Source organism: Dipteris shenzhenensis, chromosome 27 (genome assembly GCF_047967505.1).
Source record: "Dipteris shenzhenensis isolate YYH24624 ecotype China chromosome 27, Dip_SZ_1.0, whole genome shotgun sequence".
Taxonomy (NCBI): domain Eukaryota; kingdom Viridiplantae; phylum Streptophyta; class Polypodiopsida; order Gleicheniales; family Dipteridaceae; genus Dipteris; species Dipteris shenzhenensis.
Genome location: NC_141622.1, coordinates 25,521,421 through 25,546,450, shown reverse-complemented (window position 1 = coordinate 25,546,450; position 25,030 = coordinate 25,521,421). Strand labels below are relative to the sequence as shown.

At 42.0% G+C, this 25,030-nt stretch overlaps 1 protein-coding gene across 2 annotated transcripts in view; it reads left to right on the top strand.

The window, feature by feature from the left end:
- The first annotated feature begins 301 nt into the window (after window positions 1–301).
- The window catches only part of LOC147884087 (uncharacterized), a 24,767-nt gene continuing 38 nt past the window's right edge, over window positions 302–25,030 (top strand). The window contains exons 1-15 of one of the 2 annotated variants that reach the window (XM_087398253.1): window positions 302–710; window positions 1,212–1,792; window positions 1,969–2,230; window positions 2,622–2,929; window positions 6,959–7,135; window positions 7,455–8,261; window positions 8,695–8,792; window positions 8,979–9,041; window positions 9,570–9,658; window positions 9,790–10,524; window positions 11,117–11,191; window positions 11,376–11,446; window positions 11,864–11,921; window positions 20,156–20,420; window positions 23,979–25,030. The exon at window positions 23,979–25,030 is cut by the window's right edge and continues 38 nt beyond it. In XM_087398253.1, the coding sequence (XP_087254379.1) occupies window positions 1,365–1,792; window positions 1,969–2,230; window positions 2,622–2,929; window positions 6,959–7,135; window positions 7,455–8,261; window positions 8,695–8,792; window positions 8,979–9,041; window positions 9,570–9,658; window positions 9,790–10,524; window positions 11,117–11,191; window positions 11,376–11,446; window positions 11,864–11,921; window positions 20,156–20,420; window positions 23,979–24,670 (4,128 nt within the window). In that variant the 5' untranslated portion in view covers window positions 302–710; window positions 1,212–1,364 and the 3' untranslated portion in view covers window positions 24,671–25,030. Of the gene's footprint in view, window positions 711–1,211; window positions 1,793–1,968; window positions 2,231–2,621; window positions 2,930–6,958; window positions 7,136–7,454; window positions 8,262–8,694; window positions 8,793–8,978; window positions 9,042–9,569; window positions 9,659–9,789; window positions 10,525–11,113; window positions 11,192–11,375; window positions 11,447–11,863; window positions 11,922–20,155; window positions 20,421–23,978 lie in introns of both variants that reach the window. The other variant, XM_087398252.1, reaches the window with a different exon arrangement.

Below are 25,030 nucleotides of genomic sequence, written 5' to 3'. Positions count from 1 at the left end.
CTGCCCTTACAATTCTCTCCCTCCCTTGATGCAACACACACACGCACGCACGCATGCACGTGCGCACAAACACACACACGGGCAACTATGCTTGTGGCCTTCAATGACAGGCAGCGGGTGTTCTTCACTGAAAGGCAGGAGGAATCTAACCGGGGGAGTGAGCATTCACCATGATGAAGATGAAGTAGAAAGTTGATGTTCATGGTAAATTGACCATGATGATGATGATGATGGTGACGATGATGATGATTGTTGTTTTCCCCTTTGCTGAGTTTGTGTGTGCGCTAAAAAGCTTTTGAAGCTTTTGAGCTTGTTCTGAGTTTTGCTGCTGCTCCTGGCTATGGCTATGGCTATGGCGATTCCTCCCCCTTCTCCTCCTTTTCCTACTCCAATTCCTTCCTCTTGATCGTTTTCTCCCCTCTCCACACATTGCCTTGCATCTCCCCTCCCCCCTGCAAATTTCTCACCCCTCAGTTTCCACTCCGATCGCTGCCCATTCCCACCCCCTCATTTGGGTCTCTGCCATTTTTGGGCGCGCAATTCTTCCACTCTCCACCTCCCAAGGCAATTGGCCCTGCCTTCGCTCTCGTCTGCGCAGGTTGGAGGATTCCCTCCCGATCGCGTTTCTCGCGCCGGACAGTCTCGATGCGACTGTCGTCCTACTTACGAAATCGCATTACGTGATCGGGCGGCGTAATTCGTGGGAATTTGTAAGTTCATGATAATTGTAGTGTTAAAATTTCCAAACGCAGCAAATTTTAATGACTCTCAGAATCAAATTTAAATTTTGTATAGACGAAAGGCAAATCATTTCAACATCAACTAAGTTCCCTTTACTATGAGAAGGGCCCTTTTTAAGTGACTCATCGCAGCGTATTCCATCGATCGATTTTAGTTTTTTGTAGTCACACGTAAGTCGACTAGTTAATATTGGCGCAGGAACTCTCTCACTTAGCTGTGGAGCTGACATTACTGAGCTACGATGCTATTCAAGTAACTAGCCATGGAATGGCAGGATTGTTGAGTGCTCGTACATGATCCTCGCATATAATAGGGTTGCCTTTAGGAGATCGTAATAAAGGACATTGAATGGGCACCTTGAACAATATACGTGAAGGGCTCTCCTGTTATAAGACAGGTTTCTGTGGGTTGCATCAGTTTCATATATCAAGCATTCCTTAATTATGGTCATGTTGCAAAACTTTCTACAGGATGAAGAGCTGGCTATATTTATGGCTTTGGAGTGACAAAGAGTAGCTGAGATCATCCTGTGAAGCTCCTTTTTTGGGGATTAGTGCTCATTGTCTGAAGGATATCATCATGAGTTAATAAGTGTTTGAGCACCAGCAGGTGCATAAAAGGAAATGGCAGTGAATCCTCGGTTTGAAATTAGCTCTAGCAGTCCAGATGGGGGACCATTTGGATATTCCAACTCGCATCGAAGTCATTTTTCGAGCGGTCCAAATCTTGAAAGGGGATCCAGCTTTCGAGATAGTCATGATGGCCGTTTGGTGATACAAGGAATGGCAGGTGCAAGCTTTCCTGGAAGCGGCAGTTCAGGACATGGGGAGCTTCAACCCCTCTCACAGGTCCTGTCACTGGATCCGGTAAATTCAGGGGAACAAAAATATGCCCGGCAGTTGGAGTTAAGAAGAGCAATCAATGCTGCTGTGGGCCTTTCAGCTGAAGAACAAATGCATGGAACCTTACAGTCAAAGCCTCTCGAACAACAAGCGCCTGAAGAGCTTAAACGGATCAAAGTTAGTCTGTACGAGATTGCAGCGAGGGCTAGGTACATATAAACTAGACTTTTAGGCTGCAGTCCACATTAACTAGCTTTCTAGTCTGGTGATATGGCTTAAAAATAATCAGCAACAAAATGTGTTTTCTGTCATATGCACTGCTTCTCTTTATTTAAGGAGTGATGCTCCTCTTGGTTAAGCTTACGACGAGTTTAAAATCTGTCAGAGAGAGATCTCGGGCATTGTTAGATGCCATGGCAAAGCTCGATAAGTACCGAGCCCCCCCTCAAACTCGAAGGCGAGTTCGTCCCGATGCTTCTGTTCATGATCGGCCAGTCACTTCTTTATCAGTGGAACGACCGGCAATGACTGGAAGTGCATCCCCTATTCATGCAAATGTTGCAGATAGTGGTACACCTAAAGCAGAGGATAAGAACAAGGGTGGTGTCCCTAATAAGCGTGTACGTACATCCATGGTAGATGTGCGGGTAAGACTTCCTACCTTTATTCTTGTTATGTACTAAATTCTCTCTTGCCAAGAGTACAGAAGTTGAGCATTCTCATTTGTAAAGGTGACTTTCTGGCTAGCTGTACTCTTATATGTGTTTCAACATTACCATAGCAGGCTTTATACTGGTTTTCTTTGATTTGTTTTCTGTTGACAATGTATAAATGTAGATGCTTGGTCTTTTATGTGCGTGGAGCATAATTGTATGCTCCCTTCATGGATACCCAAGAGATGTTATGTTTTTGTGGTTGGAAAGCTCATCACAGCTCTCTCCCCATGAAAGCTTATTTTTTCACCTATGCTTGTCATACTCCTGGTTTTGTTTTGGCCATTGGCATGAACAAAAAGGCTTGCTTGTTTTATTGGCTCAGCTTGAGGGACGTGCAAATAGTTCTGGCTTTCAGAGATCATCGGGTTTGGCGGATCGAGACAGGGATTCTTTCAAGTCAGGCAGTTCCCTTGCTGGTTCAATTGATGACAAGGATCGAATGGTTTCTACTAGTAGTGAAGGCTGGGAGAAAACTAAAATGAAAGGTAGAAGGTCTGGAAACAAAGTTGATACTACGATAGCGACTCCAGCCAATGGAACTCTGGAAGTAGAGCGGGAGCACAAGTGGGGATCTCAACACCGAAATAATGCTGATAATCGGTCTAGGCCAAGTGAAGGCCATGGCTTCAGGTGAGTTTATCCAGGTACATATGTTAACAAGTGATTGTTTTGGGAGTTGCTATGAAGTGTTACGTGTTTGTTTCCTTCAGGATTTAGAGATTGTGTGGGAGTAGTCCAACCATGTTTGAAGCTTGGCTTGGATATTAAAAGAGAGGCATAATTTAGAGGCAAATAAGTTGCATATATCAAGAATCCTGCATTAAAAGATAAAGCTGCGGCCAATAGATACCACAAGAGTTCTTGTTAGTTCAAGGCTTTTTAAAGGGATCAAGGGAGAATCCTATGGGAGCAGAATGGCGTTTGGTTTCTTGATCCGGAAGTTCATTGAGGATTTGGGAGGATTACTTTCCATACTATTACATCATGATCTCTAAATTTTACTACACAGGATTGCGAAATGACTGATCGCTCGGTGAATTACTTGATGAAATGATTGAAACGTGGCATATTTGTCTGTCAAAAATAAAACTTTATATGCGTAACTTTATCCTATCCATGGATAGTGATGGCATGAGTTGGGCATTCACACTCGTCTAGTCTGGTGCCATGCTTGCATGCAGGTAATGGCTTGACACGTCGGACATAGACTAACAAGACTGCAAAACTTGTGTTTGAGTTTGGGATCTAAGTTGGACTTCCCTTGGACATTCAGCTTTTTAGCTTGCACCCACACCCTCACATACACAGACAGACACAGTGGGCAGGCACGATATAAACATGTGCATATATGCAAATGCATTTCTGTTTTGGTGCGTAGTGCATCTGCACTGCTTAGTCACAAGTTTGCAGACATTCAACTCAACAGCAGAACGATGGTGATGGGAGACATGCCTTGGCATCGGACCATTTTGGTGTGCTATGTGGCTATAATATGTTGCTTTGATTGCTTTGTGATGTGCCTGGGAAGATACTTTAAGTGGTAAATAATCAGCTTAAGGTGCAATAGTGCGATTCTAGGGTTTAGGCATCCACAAGACGTTTCTAGGCAAAAATATTTCATCAAAACAGCAAACAAGGGGATCAAACATCAAACACCCTATTGTTTTGCAATGTGCATATCTTGCAATGTTTTCTACTTAAATGATGCACATTGCACAGCTTGACATGACTATGTAAACACTAAGATTGAAGTTTCAACACACAATTATAAACTCCGGAGTGCTGACAGAAACTCAGTACGAAGACTTTGTATAAATGGATGCTCAAGTATGTGTGGGTGTGTGGATTTGTATGTGTGAGCATATTTTTATACTATGGTCTACACCCACTATTGGGCGCTGATGATGTCAGTGGGGATGTCATAGTAGCTAGTCCCTGCTATGTGTGATGGAGTTTATGGTTTTCAATCTTATGAGTGACTATCGTGAGATTGAAACTGCACTATGTTTTGTTTTTAGAGGATGAGTTTGGGAATGTTCATGGATTCATCTAGGTATATGGTTCTGCCGTATTAGTGGACATGCAAATTTCACCTTGTGAAGTTTTCGTCCAAGTTGGGGCCTGCTGGTATTGCGTTAATTCTTTCTATTTTAAATGGTGCGTTGCCCTATTAGCTAGATTTCGATGCTTGTTTGGGAGAGACTAAAATGAAATCGTTTATACTTCACAAGCAGTTGTAGCTTGAATGAAGAGATTTTAGACTACTTTTTGATTAGCCTTCTCCTTTAGTGCCAGCCTTTGTCATGGTTGAGTCTGTCCTTCACCTCCGGAGTGCCGACAGAAACTCAGTACAAAGACTTTGTATAAATGGATGCTCAAGTATGTGTGAGAGCATATTTTTATACTATGGTCTACACCCACTGTTGGGTGCTGATGACATCAGTGGAGATGTCATAGTAGCTAGTCCCTACTATGCGTGATGGAGTTCATGGTTTTCAATCTTATGAGTGACTATCGTGAGATTGAAACTGCACTGTATTTTGTTTTTAGAGGATGAGTTTGGGAATGTTCCTGGATTCATCTAGGTGTACACAATTATCAACATTTACGAAAATTCACTTTATATGAAACGTTTTTCAAAAGTTGGCTCCTGGAGGGACAAAACCTTTTTAAAAGAAGGCTTTTTAGATTGCTATCCAGAAATGTTTCTGGTGATATTGGGTGCAGTGGATCTTATCACAAACTGTACACTACAGAGCAAGCTAAGAGCATTGGGATTTAGCTTGATGTTGTGAAAGCTCACTTTTTTTAGCAATCTTACGAAAGGTCAAATAAGTAGCTAAATACCACTAAAAATTTTAGGACTCTTTATTAGTACTGATAGTGTTCGAAGTAGCATGAAGCGTTTTGCAGGGATCTATTGAGCCTTAAGGCTGTTCATGTAGCAGAGGCAAATATTTGACTTTCCTTTTGCTTTTCCAAAGATGGTCCTAACACTAGTCTTGGCCCAAGCTTGATTGCATCTGTGGCTTTTAAGGGTATGGAAAAGTCCATATCAATGAAACACGTGATTTACATGTATATTTAATTCTACCAAGAATTTGATTACAGTCTAGGGAAGTTTTGACAAAAATGGTAGCTTTGAGACAATCATATATAAACGACGACCCTAAAGTAGAAGGGTCTGCCAATTTTGTATTGTTTGGAAATGCACTCTCTGCATTGTTTTGAAATGCACTCTCTGCTTTCTCATGTAAGAAATTTTATTGGTTAGCTTAAAGACATTATGAGTCTTTCGAAATATCTGTGTTTCAAAAGAAAACCGAAAAAAGGGAGTAGTATTTTTCCCAAGTTATGCTTGAGGACATAAATGTTTGGTAAGTTCTACATAGAATAAATATTAAAATCTATGAATATAGTTAATGATGATCCCAATTCTTTCCAATGATACTCATATACTATATCATAATAGGTCTCTATTCAAGCAGGTTTAACTGACGAAAAGCTGGGTATTTCATTTTTCTTTACATTTGTGTTCATTCAATTTGTAACATTGTGCATTCGTTACGACACCGCTTTAAATAGTAGAACTTAAGGAACATTGCATCTTTCTCGTCCGCCAACCTTTCTTTATTTTCTTCTACCTATCTGCTCACGTCTCTACTTCTAGAGAAACATTAAACCATGCCTACATCTGTGTTCATTCGATTTGAAACATTAGCCTTACCTAGAAGTGCTACCCTTCATTATGACCAAGTCTGCTCTTCCTTCTCTATCCTTAAAAGATCCTTGTATCATTACATGCTAGTGTGCATTGGGATATGCATGTGTGAGTGTATGTTCATCGTTATTGCTTTTGAAAAACTCTATGGAGATGCCAATAGCTAGTCTATGCTGTCCATCATGGACTTAATGGCTTGGAACCTTGTGGAGGAGTTGAGCCTTTGGTTTTGGTGCTCTCAGAATTTATGCACGAGTATAGGCATTAGTTTTTGCAGGCTTGCTTAGGAGGATGATAATTTGTTTGCTTGAAATATGTGGATTATGCAGAGAGATATCTATCAAATCAGTTGATTATGCTGACATTTACCTTACATGTATATTTTCAAATCTGAGTGTTCATCTATCATGCACACACTCACATGGAAGCATACAGATTGCGGCACAAGGAGAACAAGTGCAAAGTACAAAACATGAGCCATGCTTATGTTGCATAGTGGATCAACATGCATGGCCACCCACCTTTGTGGTGTGCCCCCCCTTTTTGACTGAATCTTAGGAGAGCTGAGTTGGTTTGGTAAGATGGAAAGTAGAATCTTATCTTACAAAAGGATGTTTGCATCCCTGCATGAAATGCTACAGATTCTCGAATAATTTGTGGAAGGGTTGGAAGCTTAGTGCTTGGTTAGACGCCATGAAATTTAGTACAGGGTTAGACTTTATGAAATTTCGCCTTTCGTCTTTACTTAACATTGTTTGGGCACGATTTTCAGTTGAAAAACTTTCTGTGATGTCTTTGAAAAAAATGCATGCTTTATACCCACCCCTGTAACTGCCCATGTACATATACTTTGTGACATCATATGCAAGTTACAAAGCAACCATCTGCTTGATGAGGTACATTCAATGAATTATCATGTTTTGTTGCTGTGTCTGCAGGTCTGGCCCAGTGCATGGCATTGTATCTATGCATAAAGTAGAAAGTGGACAGCAAAATGGGGTGGCAATACGCTCTGTAAATAGGAGCGGGTCTGATGGCTCAGCTTCCCTAGGAGAGAAGGGGGATCGGTTTGTTCTCATCGAGAAGGAGAGGCCGCTCCCTAAAAATAGTGCTAAGTAAGTTAGCCTTTTTAGTCCTGGCTAATAGTACTGGTTTTGCGTGTGTGTGTGCATGCATGCAATGCATGCTTAAGTGTATACAGCAATGGGTGTTGCCATTGTTGGGAGTTGGAGATGTCGTTATGGCTAGTCTGATACATGCATGATTGAGTTTTGAACTGTGTGAATGATGTATGAATGCCAAAGCATCACCTTTTGACTTAGGATAATGGGTTTGGACATGACATGTTTGTAGGGGGCCAGTAATAACGACAGTTTATAAATAGCCGAGACTATCGAAATTGCCAAATTTAACAATTGTCAGGACATTTTGCAGGCCATCACATAGGGAAGAAGGTCCTCTGCCGATTCCTTCAACAGTCACCAAGGCAAAGGCTGCACGAGGTCCTCGATCTAGTACTGCTGTTTCAGTGAATACGTCTTTGCATGCTGGACGACCTCCTCCATCTGTTGATGTGTGGGACCGGGCACCAAGCAGACCTCAACTTCCTGTTGCCCCTTCCAATCGCAAGCGAGCTGCACCATCAAGGTCAACATCTCCTCCCGTAAAACAATGGGTGGGGCAAAGGCCTCAAAAGATGGCTCGTATAGCAAGGAGAGTGCCACCTGTTGCTCCTACAGCTAGTAAAAACGGATTAGTCAATGTGGGAGAAGGTAACTCTGCCCGTGATGGCACTGGCACCATGGGATCAAGAAACAGCCCTAGTATACCAGCCGCTGCAGGATTTGCCAGAAGAGTTGCTGCCAATGCCACACTATCCCAAAACAAATCTAAGGCTGAAAGGGTTACCCCCTCTCCAGGGCTATCTGAAAGTGATGACTCAGAAGGTGGTGAAATTAAAATCAAGGAGAAAGGAAAAAAGCATGGGGATTCTGAGCTCAGGTTTGCAGCTGTCAGCCAGAAAATGGGGTCTCTGGTTCTGCCAGGGAAAAAGTCTCGTTTAGGATCCAAGGAAGAGGGTGGTGATGGTGTGCGGAGACGCAGTGGGGGATTGCTGGCAGTGAGAGAAAGTTCAATTGTACCTCAGGTTGAGAAGATGGATGTTTCTCCCAATGCAAAGAAGTTACGAAGTGCAAGGCCTGGATTGGAGAAGATGGAGAAGCTTGAGAAATCTGTGGACATGTAAGTCAGGATAAATATCTTCTCTACTTGATAAAGAATGTTCATGAAGTTTTGGGTTGTTTGTTCATGGATTGGATTATTTGATACCAATCGAAACTTTTTTATACTAAAGGAAGAGAAATACAAATTTTCTTGCTAATTTCTCTCTAGTGCTGTGAGGGGGATCGAATATTTATTAAACTCTTTATCTGCTAGCTCTTTTTTATGTTTAAAAATTGAAGGTTTATTCAGGGGTGCGGCTTTGTCTCTAGATTAAGGGCAGTTTTACGAGCTTCACTCTTTTTGCAATTACTTAGAGAACATTTGGTCAGTTAGTTAATGGTTTGGAATGGGAAAGGTCTTCTGGGATGGATTGATTGGAGGTGCGAACTTGCTTACTATGCGATGACATTTGTTTGCAATAGATACTCCAAGTGACGGTTCATTTTTGCAGTAAGCCAGGACGGCCTCCTATGAAGAAGGGGACCGGGGATCGCAAGCCCTTAACAAGGCCACGCCGACCTACGGCCAGTGGTACTGGAGATATGTCAGGTATCAAGGAGAATTCTTTATGGATTTCTGTCAGTTAATCTATATTATATTTCTTGCTGCATACATTCTACATGTTTTTTAAAGAGATTCTGACCTAAACTGTGTATCTAAGGCTCAGTTTTTAGGATTTTCAAAGGTTAAGCTAGAGGTTAATATCTTCAAGAGTTTCTGCTGACTACATGACAGGCGAGTCAGATGACGATCGTGAGGACTTGGTAGCCTCGGTCCAGGCTGCAGTAAATGCTAGTGGTGAGCTTTCTTTTGTGATGAGATGTGGATGGCAGCTTATTCTTAGGTTCTAACGAGAACATAGCATTGCTTGCTTTATTAAGTAGTTTATCTTTTTTAGGGTTTAGTTTAGTTTTCTGCTGTCTCCTAAAAGTCTCTCTCTCTCTCTCTCTCTCTCTCGTATGCGTGCGTATACATGTGCACGTGTCCACACTCCCCCCTGACCCCATGCACTCACACTCTTTTATTCTTTTGGTTTAATCTTTGTACAAAGATTTACATTATGTTTGGTGTCTTATGAAGGTAGATTTATTTTGATGTATACATAAAACCCAGTACCTTGGATGCCTTTTTGATTAGGAGGAAAGACTATGTGAAATTGAAACACTTTCTTTTTTGATGTGCTTTTGAATGTCTAGCAGTATTTTTTCATACAAAGAGGGAATGGCAGGATTGGTTTATGCGTTTTGTCAAGTTTCTGATGTTTGCACCGATAAAGAGATGGTGTTGGACATAATTGTTTCCATGCTCTTGCTGTTTGCCCTGCAGTTGCAGCCTGTCTCAATGATTTCTGGAAACAAACGGAGGCTTTTTTTGCATATTTGACACCTGATGAACATGAGAACTTGAGGAAACAAGTGAGCACACTTCCAAAGTTTTTTCCTTGTTTCTCTCTTCTACTTCTGCTGGCCAAATCGCTGGTATACTCTTAGTGATGCTCTGATGTTTGTTTCTCTATAATTATACAAGTTTTTGGTCTGTTGTGAAGGTGAGGGATTTGGAAGAGGCAGAGAGAGCATTTCAGACTGATGCCACGCTGGCCACCCCTCCAGAATCTCCGGGTATGACTATTCCTGGTAAGGGATTATACTGGGCGAATGGAAACTTGGAAGTTAATGGAGGCATGGTTTCTAAGCTTTTTAACAGCTTGAAAGATGAACAAGTTGCTAGTATGGATGGGACAAAGGGGTTAAGTGAAGGCTGGTCTGACAAAGAGCTGCCTCTTTCTCAAAGACTTTTAGCAGCTCTTATTATTGAGAGTGATTCAGATGATGGCAGCAGGGATGATGAGCTGCTAGTGCATGCAAGAGATGGATCTTCTCATGATTTGAGTGACAATGAAATGGTGGAGGAGGAGCAGGAATCAGAATCAGATGGAGATGCTAGACAACGGAACAGTAAAATATCGAATGGGTGTGCAAAAAGTGTGCTGTATGGTGAAGCTAATGGACGTAGACATCAGGATTCAATGGGCGTTTTGCATAAATCCAACCAATCGGAGGAAGATGATATTTTCCATTTAGAAACGGATGTTGGGAATTTTACAGTCAAGGCTGAAACAAGGAAAGAGGATGACAGATATGTTCTCTCTGGGTTCAAGGGCAAAGATCAGACTTCTGGTTCAGTTTATGGGCTGAGTGGCTGGGATGTTTGCTACCAAAGCCTGAAGCTGGATGACAGGATTGTACTGGAGCTTCAAAGTGTTGGATTATATCCAGACTCAGTGTGTTCTCTCTCTCTCTCTCTCTCTCTCTCTCTCTCTAAGTGTTTCGCCTAATCTGCATGCTTGTATAAATGAATGCATACTTTTTGGGTGCATTCATGCAAATTTCTCAATTTCTGCAAAGAAGCTCTGTCTTTGTACTTATTTAACCCAGACTTGTGTACCTATGCATGTACAGCATATATTTTAAATATATAGGTTTGAAACTAAACATGACACTTAACCATGCACACGTTTGCTATCTCTTGTAGCATAAATTGTATGAGATTATTATTATCATGGGGCTATACACTCTGAAAATACTGATATTTAACTACTGAAATTGTTGCTTGAAGGAATGTGAATAAGAAGCATGTCTGTCTGTCAAATGATGAGGTTGGATGACCTTAGTCCACCGAACAGAAAGAGTTCTGTCAAACTTTAAGCTTATACCAGATTTTTTGAATATAGAAAATATTGAGCAAATACCCTTTCCAGCTAAACAATGATTGTGGCACAGAGCTATCTTATGTGTCTGCAGCATGCATAGTTTAGATTGCCATGTGAGGATAATTATTGGCTAGAACTCATCAAAGCAACTGTTGTGTAGCAGGTGGATCTAACTGCAAGGGAAGATGAGGAGATTCGTGAGGAACTAAAGAGATGTCATGTAGAACTGAAAGAGCAGGTTTTGATCGTCTTTTGACTCTATCATAGTGTTTCATTCAAAGCATCGGGCTTTTGGAGAGAATTTTGTGAAGGATTCTGCAGGTTGAGAGTTGGGATGAAATAGGCTTTAAGTTGTTTTGATTGAGCTTTTTAATTTTCCAGGTTCTTTGTTGAAATTGGTGGTTTTTTGGTTGGCCTTGCAGATACATTCAAATAAAGAGAGACTTACAACTCTGGAAAGAGCAGTTTCAAATAGGAGGCCAACAGAAGAAAGGTGTGTATTATTATTCCTTTTCTTTTTTTCCGGCCAGACAGTTATGGATTAATTACCAAAGATATAATGGTTGAATAGCAAGCAATTTATGATATGGCTGATGCAGATCTGTGATGGTAGTAGCTGGGTTTTTGAAATTTTGCTGTCCACTAACTTAATTTAGAATAAGGTGTACATCAAAGAGTTACTTTCAATGTTATATATTTGCACATGAGTTTTGTTAAGGGGTTGGAATGCTTTCATTGCCTTACTGAGACCATTAAGCTGGATTAGTTTGCATAGATTGTGATTCATGAGGTATTTCATAGCAAGTTCGGAAGGAACTTTACAATGCACGGGTCCACTTACTGCATGGGTGGGTATGAACAATGTGAAAACAAAAGCTTTGTTTGATGATGTCTGATGTATCATGTGCAGGGAGCGCGAACAACTTGCAATGCTAAGGCTTGTGGAGATTGCATGCAATAGACGAGTGGTATATACCTTGCCTCCTTGTATTGATATAGTTTGCGTGTGTAGGTTTTACTTTTGTGGTTGACAGTATCTGCCCTAGGTTGAAGATCCCTCACTAGATGATTGGTTTTTTGTTTCCTGTGGATTTGAGGAATGAACTATCCAGACATTCTACACATTCAGTAATGTGAAGTGCTCTAGGATTTCCATATAGGAAGCAAAACACCAACTTATACTTATCGATCAGAACAGAGTAGGTGGTGACTGGAAGTGTTCACATAAAGCTCTAGATGTTTTCACTGCTTTATGTCTGAGCAATATCACATCTTTTGAGGTTCTTCTATTCTACTACATTTGAGAGAGAGAGAGAGAGAGAGAGAGAGAGAAGATATGCTATGATTGTATTAAAGTCCTCTTGAAACCCTCGGGATCTATGGGACTGATGACCACTATTAAACTAAATACTGGTCAATTACAACCGTTGAAATAAAATTCTCACAAACCTTTCTACATTGTGAGTATTTGCTGGGCTATTTTTTGTGCGAGTTCAAGTACTTTGCTGTGATGTTCCAAGATTTCTTTTAGGTAGCTTCCAAACTTGTGGCCTGGCTGTTCCAATAGATTTTCAGAGTAAGTCTTCCAAAGATTGAATGTCTATGAGACTGAATAACACCACATATAAAAAAAGCTTAGGGGTGGAGCCACTAAAGTGGGCATCCACTAAGACAGTCTCTATGCCACTGGACCTCGAGAAGGAAGATGGCCATGCACCAGTGATTGGAATGGGTTAGGAAATCTAAGAGTGGTGCAAATTCGTTCCTGAATAAACAGTAGTGCCATCCACACATCTCAGTACACAGGCCATCTGAATGTGAAGTTCTCCTCTGACTCAACCTCCTGCATCCTATAAGCAAGCAGCAGTTCTAATATTTGATCAGTCCCTTCTGGCTTGGAGCCTCTACAACTGTAAGTTCTTCATGACAGGGATGCTCTCCAGCATAGCATATTTGTAACAATTGTAATACAGGTAATAGTAGAGATATACAACTTTGCGGGTCATATGCAGATGCCACTCCTGGGTTGAGATGCTGAGTTAGCACTCGAAGTCCAACCAGAGAGGTACCGGCTGTACGCAGCAGCTCCCATGCTGAGTTGCTGAACAGCGCTCCCCAGTTGAGGATTTGGATGTATCCTATTAGCTACAAGGACTGTAGTCTGTCAGGATGTAAAGACTTGTAGAGATACAATGTAGACGCACTGTGTGCGGCAAACCTTAACAGCTTCAGTTCGACTTTCTGTCCCAGAAGTGGCCAAGTGAGGATGGCTTCACACTGTCCTTCAGGTGCTTTTGGGAGTGCATTCATTCTCCCTACAGTCGGCGTTCTAGGAAATCTTCAACTCCGGATTGCCCCGGGCCCCAGTTGCTTAGTCGGGACTGGATTTGTTTGATCACGAAAGGGGGAGACTGTTAGATCATGGTTGTTAAGACATTCATGTCTTATGATAAGACACTTAAGACACGTGTCTTACCTTAAGACTCCTTTAGACACTCTTGTTTTTTTTTTTAGCGGGTGGGGTGTAACAACAAACATCGAGTTTGACTTAACCATGCTATCATTGATGGGGACTTCGGATCCAGCAGTGGCAGTGACCTCATAGGTTCGGATTAGGATGAATCTTGAGAGTCGAAAGTTTCCTTTCAATTATATGTACCAAGATGCATATTTCATTCATGTCACATGTGATTGATAGATTGTTGCCATGATATTTATGTGTATTGTAGCCTTCTAGGCTCTTGTTAAGTTGTTTATCTAGATATTTGAATATCAAGATTCTATTGTCAGTTTAAATCTTTAAAGTTGAGTTGTGACTTGCAAGCTCTTGAGTCGTGACTCTTAACTTTAACTTTTAAGTCTTGAGTACATTGTACAAGTGCATTGTTACTTCTTGCATTGTTTAAGTGTAGCTTATTATATTCGTAGAATCTAGCAGCTAGCTATGCTAGCAAGTTGTACACTTGTATACTTATACATATATTAATTAAATGTTTATTATTACAATGACGTGTATTATCTTTAAGACACTTTAGACACTCGTGTCTGAAGCGTGTCTGAAGAGTCATGTCTTAACGTGTCTTACAACCATGTGTTAGATATTCGTCAGTGGCGCCCGATCGCTAGTCTGTACACAGATCTAGCTAAGGTCTTGAGTTTGCGGTTGTGTCCCCATCTCTTTGACATTTATCCATGATACTTAGACAAGTTTTGTCCAAGAACGCAACATCATGGACAACATCTTCACCTTTTGGGAGGCAGTGGATTGGGCCTGGGGGGAGTCTCAAATTTATAGTGATCAGTCATATGGAATTGCTTGAATATTCAAGAAGTAACCTGCTCCTACACACATAAATACACGAGCCATAATATGCATGGATCTCAAGAATGAAAATCTGTGCATGCTCACTAGCTACTATAGTAACTTGAACTTGAAAGAGAGCTTTTCTCATACAGCTAGTCACCTGATGTACCCACAGAGTGATCGGCTGTGCTGAGTGTGTACACATTTTCAGGGACTTCTAGAGCAAAAATGAAATGTAGTGCGTAGCCAAGGTGCCGTTGGAAGCTCCTGGTTTTCGATTTGTTGCTTCAAAGTTTAGCCATTGCTGTTTCTACTTTAGCCAGCAGCCTTCTAGCTCAGTCCACACCAAAATAGTAATTGTGTATGCCTATTTTTTAGTGTATTACCATGAACAACAAGGAAAAGGTGAAGGCTTTCAAAAGAAATCCAGAAGCTTCATGACCTAAATGGGAAGAGGTAGTGTACTGTGGGTGTAGGCCACTTTCTGCTTGTACATCAGCAAGTTTTACAACTGCAAAAGGAGAAGTTGGAGCTCAAAGCTGAGATATGCAAATTCAAAAGTGCCTTGAAAATGCAGAGTCATAGGCTAGAAAAGAGAGTAGTCCATAGGTCACCTTGGGAACACTTCAAAAGACAGTGGACAGTCTTGTCTCCTCAAGAATGAAAGAAGTTGTATCCATGATCAAACTGAAGGTTTTGACAGTAAAAAGTAGAAGTGAACAAGGATCTTAAGGACCAAAAGCAACAAGGTTCAATATTTTGAACATCAGGGTGGGAGGACTACTTTGATGGTTGGTATAAGGCGGAAGATTAATGGGAAGACACATTAGCAGATGTGGCAAGGGACTTTGACTATCACCGGGGATATGCAGGCCTTAAGCTTCATTTAAAGTAGAGGTCCTCAAGTCTGTATCACCTTCAAAATGACTGAAGCTGGGATTCAACTACTCTGCCAGACAAGGCAACTTAAGAGCTCAAAATTATGGACAGCCAAGGACTTCTCCTGAGCACTGTTGAAATGGAAAGCATTAGAATTGGAGAAGGTGGAAGAAGCTAGGACAGCCAGGAAATGGGCGATAAACAGAAAGGCAAGGCTCTCATGCGAGAGTTCACAAGGGTAAGAAAACTCTGAAATTCGTCAGCCTAATTGTTGTGATATTCTCGGAAAACAAATCATTTCTTGCTTTCTCGTCCAAAACCCTTCCGGTTCATTGTCCTCACTCTTTTAGTGAGACTTTAACACATACGAAAGCAGCCATGCCTAGCATTGAATGGACGGTTGAAGATGATGAGGATGCTAGAGCAACTAGTATCCAGCATTCTAGAGGACATACTACCATTACACTTAACTCACGAGATTTACGGATCAAGCTTCTTTGACGATCTTACAAGCTGAAAGTGCATGCACTTGGTGATAAACATGATATGATGTAATATGCTTCTGTCGTATTAGTAGACATGAAAATTTCACCTTGTGAAGTTTTCGTCCAAGTTGCGGCTTGCTGGTATTGTGATAATTCTTTCTATCTTAACTGGTGCATTGCCCTATCCGCTAGATTTAGATGGTCGTTTGGGAGATACTAAAATGAAATCGTTTAGACTTCACAAGCAGTTGTAGCTTGAATGAAGAGATTTTGGACTACTTTTTTATTAGCTTTCTCCTTTAGTGCTAGCCTTCGTCATGGTTGAGTCTGCCCTTCACCTCCGGAGTGCCGACAGAAACTCAGTACGAAGACTTTGTATAAATAAATGCTCAAGTATGTGTGGGTGTGTGGATTTGTATGTGTAAGAGCATATTTTTATACTATGGTCTACACCCACTGTTGGGTGCTGATGACGTCAGTGGGGATGTCATAGTAGCTAGTGCCTGCTATGCGTGATGGAGTTTATGGTTTTCAATCTTATGAGTGACTATCATGAGATTGAAATTGCACTATGTTGTGTTTTTAGAGGATGAGTTTGGGAATGTTCCTGGATTCATCTAGGTATATGCTTCTGCCGTATGAGCGGACATGCAAGTTTCACCTTGTGAAGTTTTCGTCCAAGTTGTGGCCTACTGGTATTGCGATAATTCTTTCTATCTTAAGTGGTGTGTTGCTCTATCAGCTAGATTTAGATGCTCGTTTGGGAGAGACTAAAATGAAATTGTTTAGACTTCAGCTTGGAAGAGATTTTGGACTACTTTTTGATAAGCCTTCTCGTTTAGTGCTAGCCTTTGTCATGGCTGAGTCTTCCCTTCACCTCCGGAGTGCCGACAGAAATTCAACACGAAGACTTTGTATAAATGGATGCTCAAGTATGTGTAGGTGTGTGGATTTGTATGTGTGAGAGCATATTTTTATACTATGTTCTACACCCACTGCTGTGCGCTGATGACGTCAGTGGGGATATCATAGTAGCTAGTCATTGCTATGGGTGATGGAGTTTATGGTTTTCAATCTTATGAGTGACAATCATGAGATTGAAATTGCACTATGTTGTGTTTTTAGAGGATGAGTTTGGGAATGTTCCTAGATTCATCTAGGTATATGGTATAATGTAATTTCAACCATTAAAACATATCCAATGGCCAAGATATGGATATCCCAGGAACTCACATGAGCTCAATTGAACCAGAAGGTAACGGAATTAGCCAACGTCAAGGCTTCTCGGAAGGATGGAAAATGGGCAGTATACTGTGAGGGCGTAGCACTCATCAAGGAGTTGAATCCAAATTAAAAAACGTTCAGTCTTAAACTGATGTATGGCCAATTATGTTTGTGGATTTTCAGACTTGGAATATCTCCACGAATTTAGCTCTAATAATTATCAAACATGCATGGATCACGGGAACTAGAATACACTAATGCATGGATCATGAGAACTAAAATACACTCATGCTCACTGCCTAATGAGAAGCATAATTTAAACTTGAATAGAGGCTAGGCCATTTTATCATAAAGCCAGAAAATGGTTCATACTCTCATGGAAACGTATTTCAGAGCTCTTGAAAAAACCAAACGTATCGGATTGTGAAACGTTTCAGTGAAACTCCAAAACTGCAGGTGTGTCATTCTATTATATTCTAAACACGCTTATTATTTCACATAAAATAAGGACCTAATTTGCCATTTCAGTGCAGTTTTTTTAAAGGAAATCCTGAAACGTTTCGTTTAAATATCGAAAACTATTTCACCGAAACATTTCATTGTCTCTGCGCATTGGTTGTTCTAGTTCAATCTTCTCAGCATTGCTCGATAGAAGAGTGTTTAAGTGGAGACTTGAAAGTCGCCTAGTGTGATTTTCCATGTTTATTTGGTTTTTTATAGTCTGTTTTTTTTGTCATACTTTTCTTTCCCTCTTTGCTACCTTTGGTTTTGTTTGCAAGAGTCTCTCTCAAAATGTCCTTGCTCTCATGTAAGTCCTGCTCCTACTAAACTGAAGGTAGAGTGCCCATGAGCATTCATGCTCTCTTTACTAGAAAAACTGCTGCAAATAGACAATACTGGTGAGCATGTCCTACATGGAGACCTCAGGGCTGTAGAGGATTGCGATCTTACAAGATACAAAGGTCTCAACATCGAATTGAGGAACAGAGATGATTTCAACTGCTGCTCATAGGGCCACTCTCTCACTCTCCTAAAGGCTCAAGTAGAGAATGACGAATGAGGGATTACTGGGAGCTTTATATAGGCCTCCCCTTCACCATGGCAGCCAAATTGGTGGCTGGTTAGGGTTGACCAAAAAAACAGGGAAAAGTAAATGCCAGGGGGTTTTTAAGCTCAAAAGTTGACTCTACGATTTTGGACAGGATGTGTCATTTTTTGAGGATGTGACCCTCAACTGTGTCAATGCCAGGTGGGTGCCTTGGTGAATGCAAGTCTAACCTATGGCTTCCATCCTCTAGTATCCTCATGAATGAGCCTATGTTACATGATGATGGTCTAGTTATGCCACTGCATTCATATGGTAGAGGATGCATCTATGTTGACAAATGAAGGAATACCACCAAGTATGAGAAAGAAAGAAAGTTTATTAACGTGTATGAAAAAGACTGAAGGGTCTATGAGATTGAAAACAAACAAGATACAATGAAATCTAAGGGGCGGGGCCACTAACCGGCAAATGCCGATCAACTATCCATCCTAGTGATGAGACCTGTGTAACTGTCTATGGGACTAATGCCACCGATTGGCTGAGGCTAGACAAGATGAGCTCGTCTGTTAGTGGATCTGGATTTGGTGAGGGCTGGCGCTGTCGAGGAAGGAAATCAGTAACCAAACACTGCTGGTGCTAGCATGATCAGTCTGTGTGAGTCCCTGTCGTCTGACAATTGCTACCATCACTCCAGTGGTCTATCTCCCCACATCAAATAGTAGAGAGGAGATGTATGTGGTCCTCAAGTGAGAGCCTGCCTGATATCCATTCTGTTGAGTCGTGCACTCTGGATCTCTACTATGTCTCGTCCCTTGCTGCCCCTGGCTTGGGTCACCGGAGAAAAAGTTCGTGATCTTCTTTGGTTGGGCTCTGACGCTGAACTGGTCCTTGGTACTCTCATCGCCCTTTCCCTTTTCCTTGTTCTTGTCTTTCTTGTCTTTGAGCTTCTCTTTTCCCTCGTCCTTTTGGTTATCTCGGGCCATGTGGGAGAGTTCTAGACGGAGGATAAAGTGGAGGGAGGAATGCCCACTTGTTGGGGCTACTAGACTCTACTGTATGGGGCAAGGTTGCATTGGTGGGAGCTGGGAAGAATAGGCGGGCAAGGTGCCAGGGGCAAGATGCAAGGTGGAGAAGCGATAGGCAGTACCAGTGATGAAGAGGTATAGCCGCAATGGAGAGGCGTAGGCATAGGCAGCGATGGAGAAGAAGAGGCAGAGGCAGAGGCAGAGGCAGAGGTAGGGGGGAGCGATGGAGAGGCACAAGCGATGGAGCAGAGGGAGCTGAGGTAGATACACAGGCAGTGATGGAGCAGTCAGCAGCAATGGAGGTGAAGCAGGCTGCTGCGATGGTGGAGCAGGCAGCGTGGAGGTGCACAATGAACATGAACATTGTCACTTGCCTCTCGGAGATGAGCATGAGGTCTGCATCATGACTTAGGAGAAGAGATTCCATTTCTGGATGACTTGCATTTCTATTAATCCCTAAACCAACTCTTCTAATCTTCCATTAAATTCATTTCCTACAAATGGAGTCTTTCATAGATCTCCACTTCAATGCTGCAAAATTCTCCCACTACTGTTGTTGATATGTGCTGCTTCAATTTAGAGATTGATTTGGAGAAGCAACTTTGTTGTGGATCCATTGGGGTTTGCAGCCCTGGTGTGTATGACCCACTTCAGTGAGACATTGGCTTCTGTTCTAGTCAAATCCAGCAGTTAACTTTCCCCAAGAAATCAAAAGTTAGTGAGGCAGAAAGGTCTGCAGTGCAGCATGGACAAGGTCTTAAGTAGCCTCATTATTGGAAAGCTCATGTAAAACGTTCATCTTCTATAAGCAGTTCAATTTTTGTTTCATTTCTCACTCGCTTTTTACCTCTTTCTAGATCCTCAATTCTTAATGTATTAATTGAGCAATGGAATCTTCATTATTTAGTTACTCTCAGAAAAGCCCACATTTAAATGCTTGCAAAGTAGTGTTTGACAGATATATCAAGGATTTATTTTGTCAAGTCAGGTCCATCGAGCAAGAGATACCCCATTATCTAAAAGTGGTTCAAAGACATTGTTTCTCTGGTAGCTGCATAGATTGGCATTCAACCAGTCTTATTATCCGTGGACTCTTGAATGCTCCTTCAAGTATTCCATTTTTAATTTTGATAAGTCTATCTGTTCGAAAAAGTTATGCAACTTGAAGCGTCAATTTAAGAGATAACTCGACTGGATTCCTGAACATGGGCCTAATGAAGCAATTTCTGGTTTGCAGGGTTGCCGTGGAGGTGTTTTAGGAGCTCCGGCGAGTAAAAGTTTACCATCCAAGGCTGCCAAAGCTGCTGCTTTGACTTTTGCAGAGAGAACACTGACAAGATGGAGACATTTTGTGAAGACTGGACAGAGTTGCTTTACAGATGCTGGCCTGAAGGATATCCTATTTTGTGTGTCATCAAAAGATGGAGAAAGAAAAAACTCCGGTGAAGCATTTGTTGGTGCCAACTCAGTTGCTTTGGGTTTTTCAGATGTAAAGGCAGCAGGTTTGTTGTTTGAATGTTCCCCCTTCGACAAAATCCCATCCCACTTCAAGCGTATGTATGCAACGCTTCTTTTCCTCCAAGTGTGCATGTAGCTACTCACGTCTACCATAGGCACAAAATGTTAAATAATTATATGCTGGAGGCCTGTTTGTTTGTGCATGAGCTTGAATGCGTTGAAGACACTAATTTTCAATTATCCACATAGGTACCAGGAATCTGTTTAGGGTCTGGGGATCTTGCCAGAGCACCAGCAAAGAGTAGCATAGTAATATGTTAACTGGTGACAAATGTTTAGGTTGTTGCTTAACGCTAGTTTTTAATCTCTGGTGGGCCAAGTTTCTATATTCCAATCGTGACAGGAACTTGGGGACGTTGTTCCTCTATGTCAACCAATCATATGTGTGGCATTTTTCCTTCCCTCGCTCCATGTGACATGTATGTTGAAAGGTGCCAAGAAGCCTACTGGGAGTCGCTACACTTTGATCACTAGGTTGAGGACATGATGCACTCTTGTTTACCCCCTTCGCACAAGCTTTCTTTCATACAGAAACATTTGCACAAGCTTTCTCTTGTACAGAAACTTCATCGATCATCCCTGATTATAGTCTCTCTCTCTCTCTCTCTCTCTCTCTCTCTCTCTTCCCAATAACCTCTTTGTAAGTCGCGGTCGGTCTAGATGCTTCAACTTATACTCTGTCCATATGGCACATCGCCTATTGTGGAATGTTTTGTCATAGTTTGTCCTAGTGACCTTAGACAGGGAAACGGACACATGTGAGATCACCCTGAGAAGCCCTCGTCTGAGTACCATCCTCCTGAATGGTGTTAGTTTAACAAGTCTTTGAGAAATGATCTTGCTGTTCTTCCGTTGTGGGTCTTGAGAGCGTAGTGTGTGTCCTGAATTCAGTAGATACAACACTATAAATACACCACATGGCCTTCAAAGAGCCTGTTAGGTGTAGTATTATGCAAGCTGCCACATGCAACGTAAGTTAAAAAAAAGACAGCTTCAAGCATGCAGGCTATCAATGCAAGGTATGCCAAAGCTTAAAGAAATATGCTGCACACAACGCTGTTTCCTAATTTGGATAAATTTTAAAGGAGAACGCACGGTTTCAGATTCAAACAGTTTGAGACTTCTGAATCTACCCATGTACCCTCACTACTAACATATGCTAGGCACTTCCTAGAGCGAATGGAAGTCAATGATAGCATACTAAGTCACTCCTATATGTTGTGTTGGAGGTGGTGGCCTTCACCCCCCATTGTGCGTGAAAATGGCTTGATATTTCTTAATGTAAAGCGGACGGCATGCGCTAGGTGACTCGTGTACTTTGGGGACTTTATTCCCATATACAATAATATGAGCAGGTGGTCCTGGGATGTAAGGCCTTGATTGACACCCTCCCCATATCCGAGCCGGATTTTTGGGTTGTGAGGGGGTTTGCATGGCATGGGGTGGGGCTGTGGGACCCCTCATACCCAGTGCTTCCTTGGGCTGCCACTTGACAGCCAACCTGTGCTGCTGAGCCTGGGATTGGACAACTATGACTTGAAATACCATCGAGATCAGAAATGCTTGTATGCCAATTTATATGTCACAGCTGCGTCTTCCCATCACCTCTGGAGTCCTTACAAAAACACGGTGTGAATCCTTCGTATAGATTGATGTTCCTGTGTGTGTGTGTGCGTGCCCGTGTGTTGTGTGTGGGTGGAGAGAGAGAGGGAGAGAGAGAGAAAGAAAGAAAGTTTATTAAAGTCTTCGGAAGACCGATGGGTCTATGAGACTGTGAAAATCTTGATACAACAAGCTGTGGTAGTGGAGCTACTAAACGAGCATCCATACCAATGCAAAATGCAAAATACGAAAATGCAGAATGGGAGTACTAAGTCCTAAGTACAACATAGTCATGTCGATGGTCGACTATATATCAATCTCAGCATCATCATCATCAACATCATCATCATCATCAGCAGCAGCAAGATATCAGGATGGATGAGGCAGTGGAGGCATGAAGTCGGCAATAGAGTGCTGTCGGCCACTCAGAGGTGCGGTCCTGGCACGTCTCCTGGTCGTAGCTCTGCGTCTGACCAGGGCTACTGTCTTTGAAAGCCCTTACGGGCCTACGAGACAAAATATACATCCAAAGTCAAACTAAGTACAAGCCCAAGGGGAATGCGTAAAGCAGTTCCAACATTATTACAAAACGTAACTTTGTTCTAGTCCTATCATAGGATGACCTTCATTACAGCAGTTTAAGACTCACAGTTTAGGCTTAGATTTGAATCCCTAATCAGTGCTTTCCCGTCCTGGTAAACAGCCCATGTGCTTCGTTGGAAAGTTCAATGGTTCTTCATTTGAGTTGGGTCGGGGTGGGCTCCTCAGATATCCAGATCTTTGAACCTTTCAGCTTATAGATTTACCCTTGTTGTCTTGTCTTCAACCATTACTTGTACCACCTTTTTGAAGGATTCCGCGTATGTCTTCCTGATCCCACTCAACATGCTCAAGCAGATTGACTTTCTCTTTTGTATACCCCTCCTCATCCAACCAGCCATCTGGCAGTCCCCCCCTGCATAAAATTGAGTTATTATTTGCCCTGATTCCCTGTTGTCTCACCTCCACATAGAGTTAACTTTGTTGGAGAGAGAGAGAGAGAGAGAGAGAGAGAGAGAGAGAGAGCATATGTTTATACTATGGATATCAGTCAGTGTCCACTGTTTGTTTCTGAGTTTATGCACTTTTCTAGGTTCATCTAGACATAAAATATTTGTCAAATCTGTATTGATGGGGCACTACTATCCTACAAAGCGTTGTACTAGATATCTATAAATTTTGTATTTATCTGGAATTTAGATCGTACTTGGTATTGTTGCTGCATTTGGAGGGCTGTTCTCATTAGTGAATAAAGCAGTACATTTTCATTTGTGTAAGTGTGGACATCGCCAGCTGGTTTTATTGCGATTTATCGATGACATATAAGACACTTGCATCTTGCCTTAAATTTGTGTTCATATTTAGAGAGCTTTATTTTCTCAAATGCATCTTTCTCTCTCTCTCTCTCTCTCTCTCTCTCACACACACACACACACACACACACACACACATGCGCACACACGCGCGCGCACACTGATAAATCAAGCAAGCTCTTTAAGTAGTGGGCACCTTTTCGAGTAACTGTGGTAGTGGGATGTTTTGGTGGTAGTTGATAATTGGATTGTGGAGTTGGAAAAAGCGCTCTGCAATCCTTTTAAAAATGTCTGAAGTTTTCCTGTCAGCAGTCAACATGACCCACGATCTGAGGCACTCCCCCTCGGCCCCCTTTTTCTTCTTGTTAAAGACACCACACACCCATCCTTGGCAAGCACATGACACACTTGATATACTTAGTATACCTCCGTATTGAGGGGGAAACTGTCCCTGACAGCAAGATGAAACCTTTGTATTGAAATGAGACCCCAGAAAAAGAGTTCACTATTTCTACTGAGAATTGTGCGTGCAATGTTACTTCCTTTTCCTTGTCTTACCTTGTTCTGTCATTGTTATGGGATGAACAGATTTAGAAGGAGCAGGGCAACCAAGTTCACTGTCTGGTGCTGAGAAGGCAGATAAGGAATCTTCTGAAAGCGGGCACATAGCAGCAACCTCTTCAGAACGGATGAGAGAGAAAGATGATGTATGGTCTTCCAGAACTAAAGAAAGGGAAGTTTTTCTTGAAGATGTTGTTGGCAGTGGTGTTAGTGGAAACACTGTAGTAGGGACAAAAGGGAAAAGGAGCGAAAGAGAAAGGGATGGGAAAAGCCAGTGCAAGGAGGCTGTTGCAAGAATCGATAGTAATAAGGGTGGCAGGCAGTGCCTTGGCACAATCAAAGGTGAGAGGAAAACCAAAACAAAGCCCAGGCAAAAGACTGCACCATTATTGAAGGCTGTAAATGGTCTATTTGGAAAAGAGAATCCCCAAGCCCTTGCTGGTTCTTTGGGAAAACATGTAGAAGGGGTTTTGAAGGCCAAAGATGAACCATTGCTTGGTGGTATTCAGGAAGCACATCCTGAAGTAGATGCAACATTTGACCTGAGTCACCTGCAGATTCCGAGCATGGATGATCTGAATGGGGATCTAGCTGGGCAAGGCCAAGATTTAAACTCCTGGTTGGATTTTGAGGATCCTGGACTAGCAGATGCTGGAGGAGATTTTATGGGCCTTGATGTGCCTATGGATGACTTAGCAGACCTCACGATGATGATGTGAAAAGAGATTGGCCAGTGTGTCTCGATAACATTGACTCAAGGCATCATTTCCAACGGAGACGGGGTTGCAATGACCCTCGAAAGAATTGATTCTGTTGTGGACTAACAGTGTACTGTAATAGATTAGTAAAATTCTTTCAAGAAGCCTTGTAAAGATGGCATAGACTGTTGAGACCATGTGTATCGAAAATGGTTTCGCCTGTAACAAACCCCCAACATCCATCAGACGAGTTCTGTATGTACAAGTCTCTTGACCGTCAAAAGGAAGCAGTAATGCACCTGAGCAAAGATTATCAAGTTGATTCAGGTGGCAGGGCTTGCCGCCCATTCATTTCTTGTCATTAATAATGGCTGCTTATAC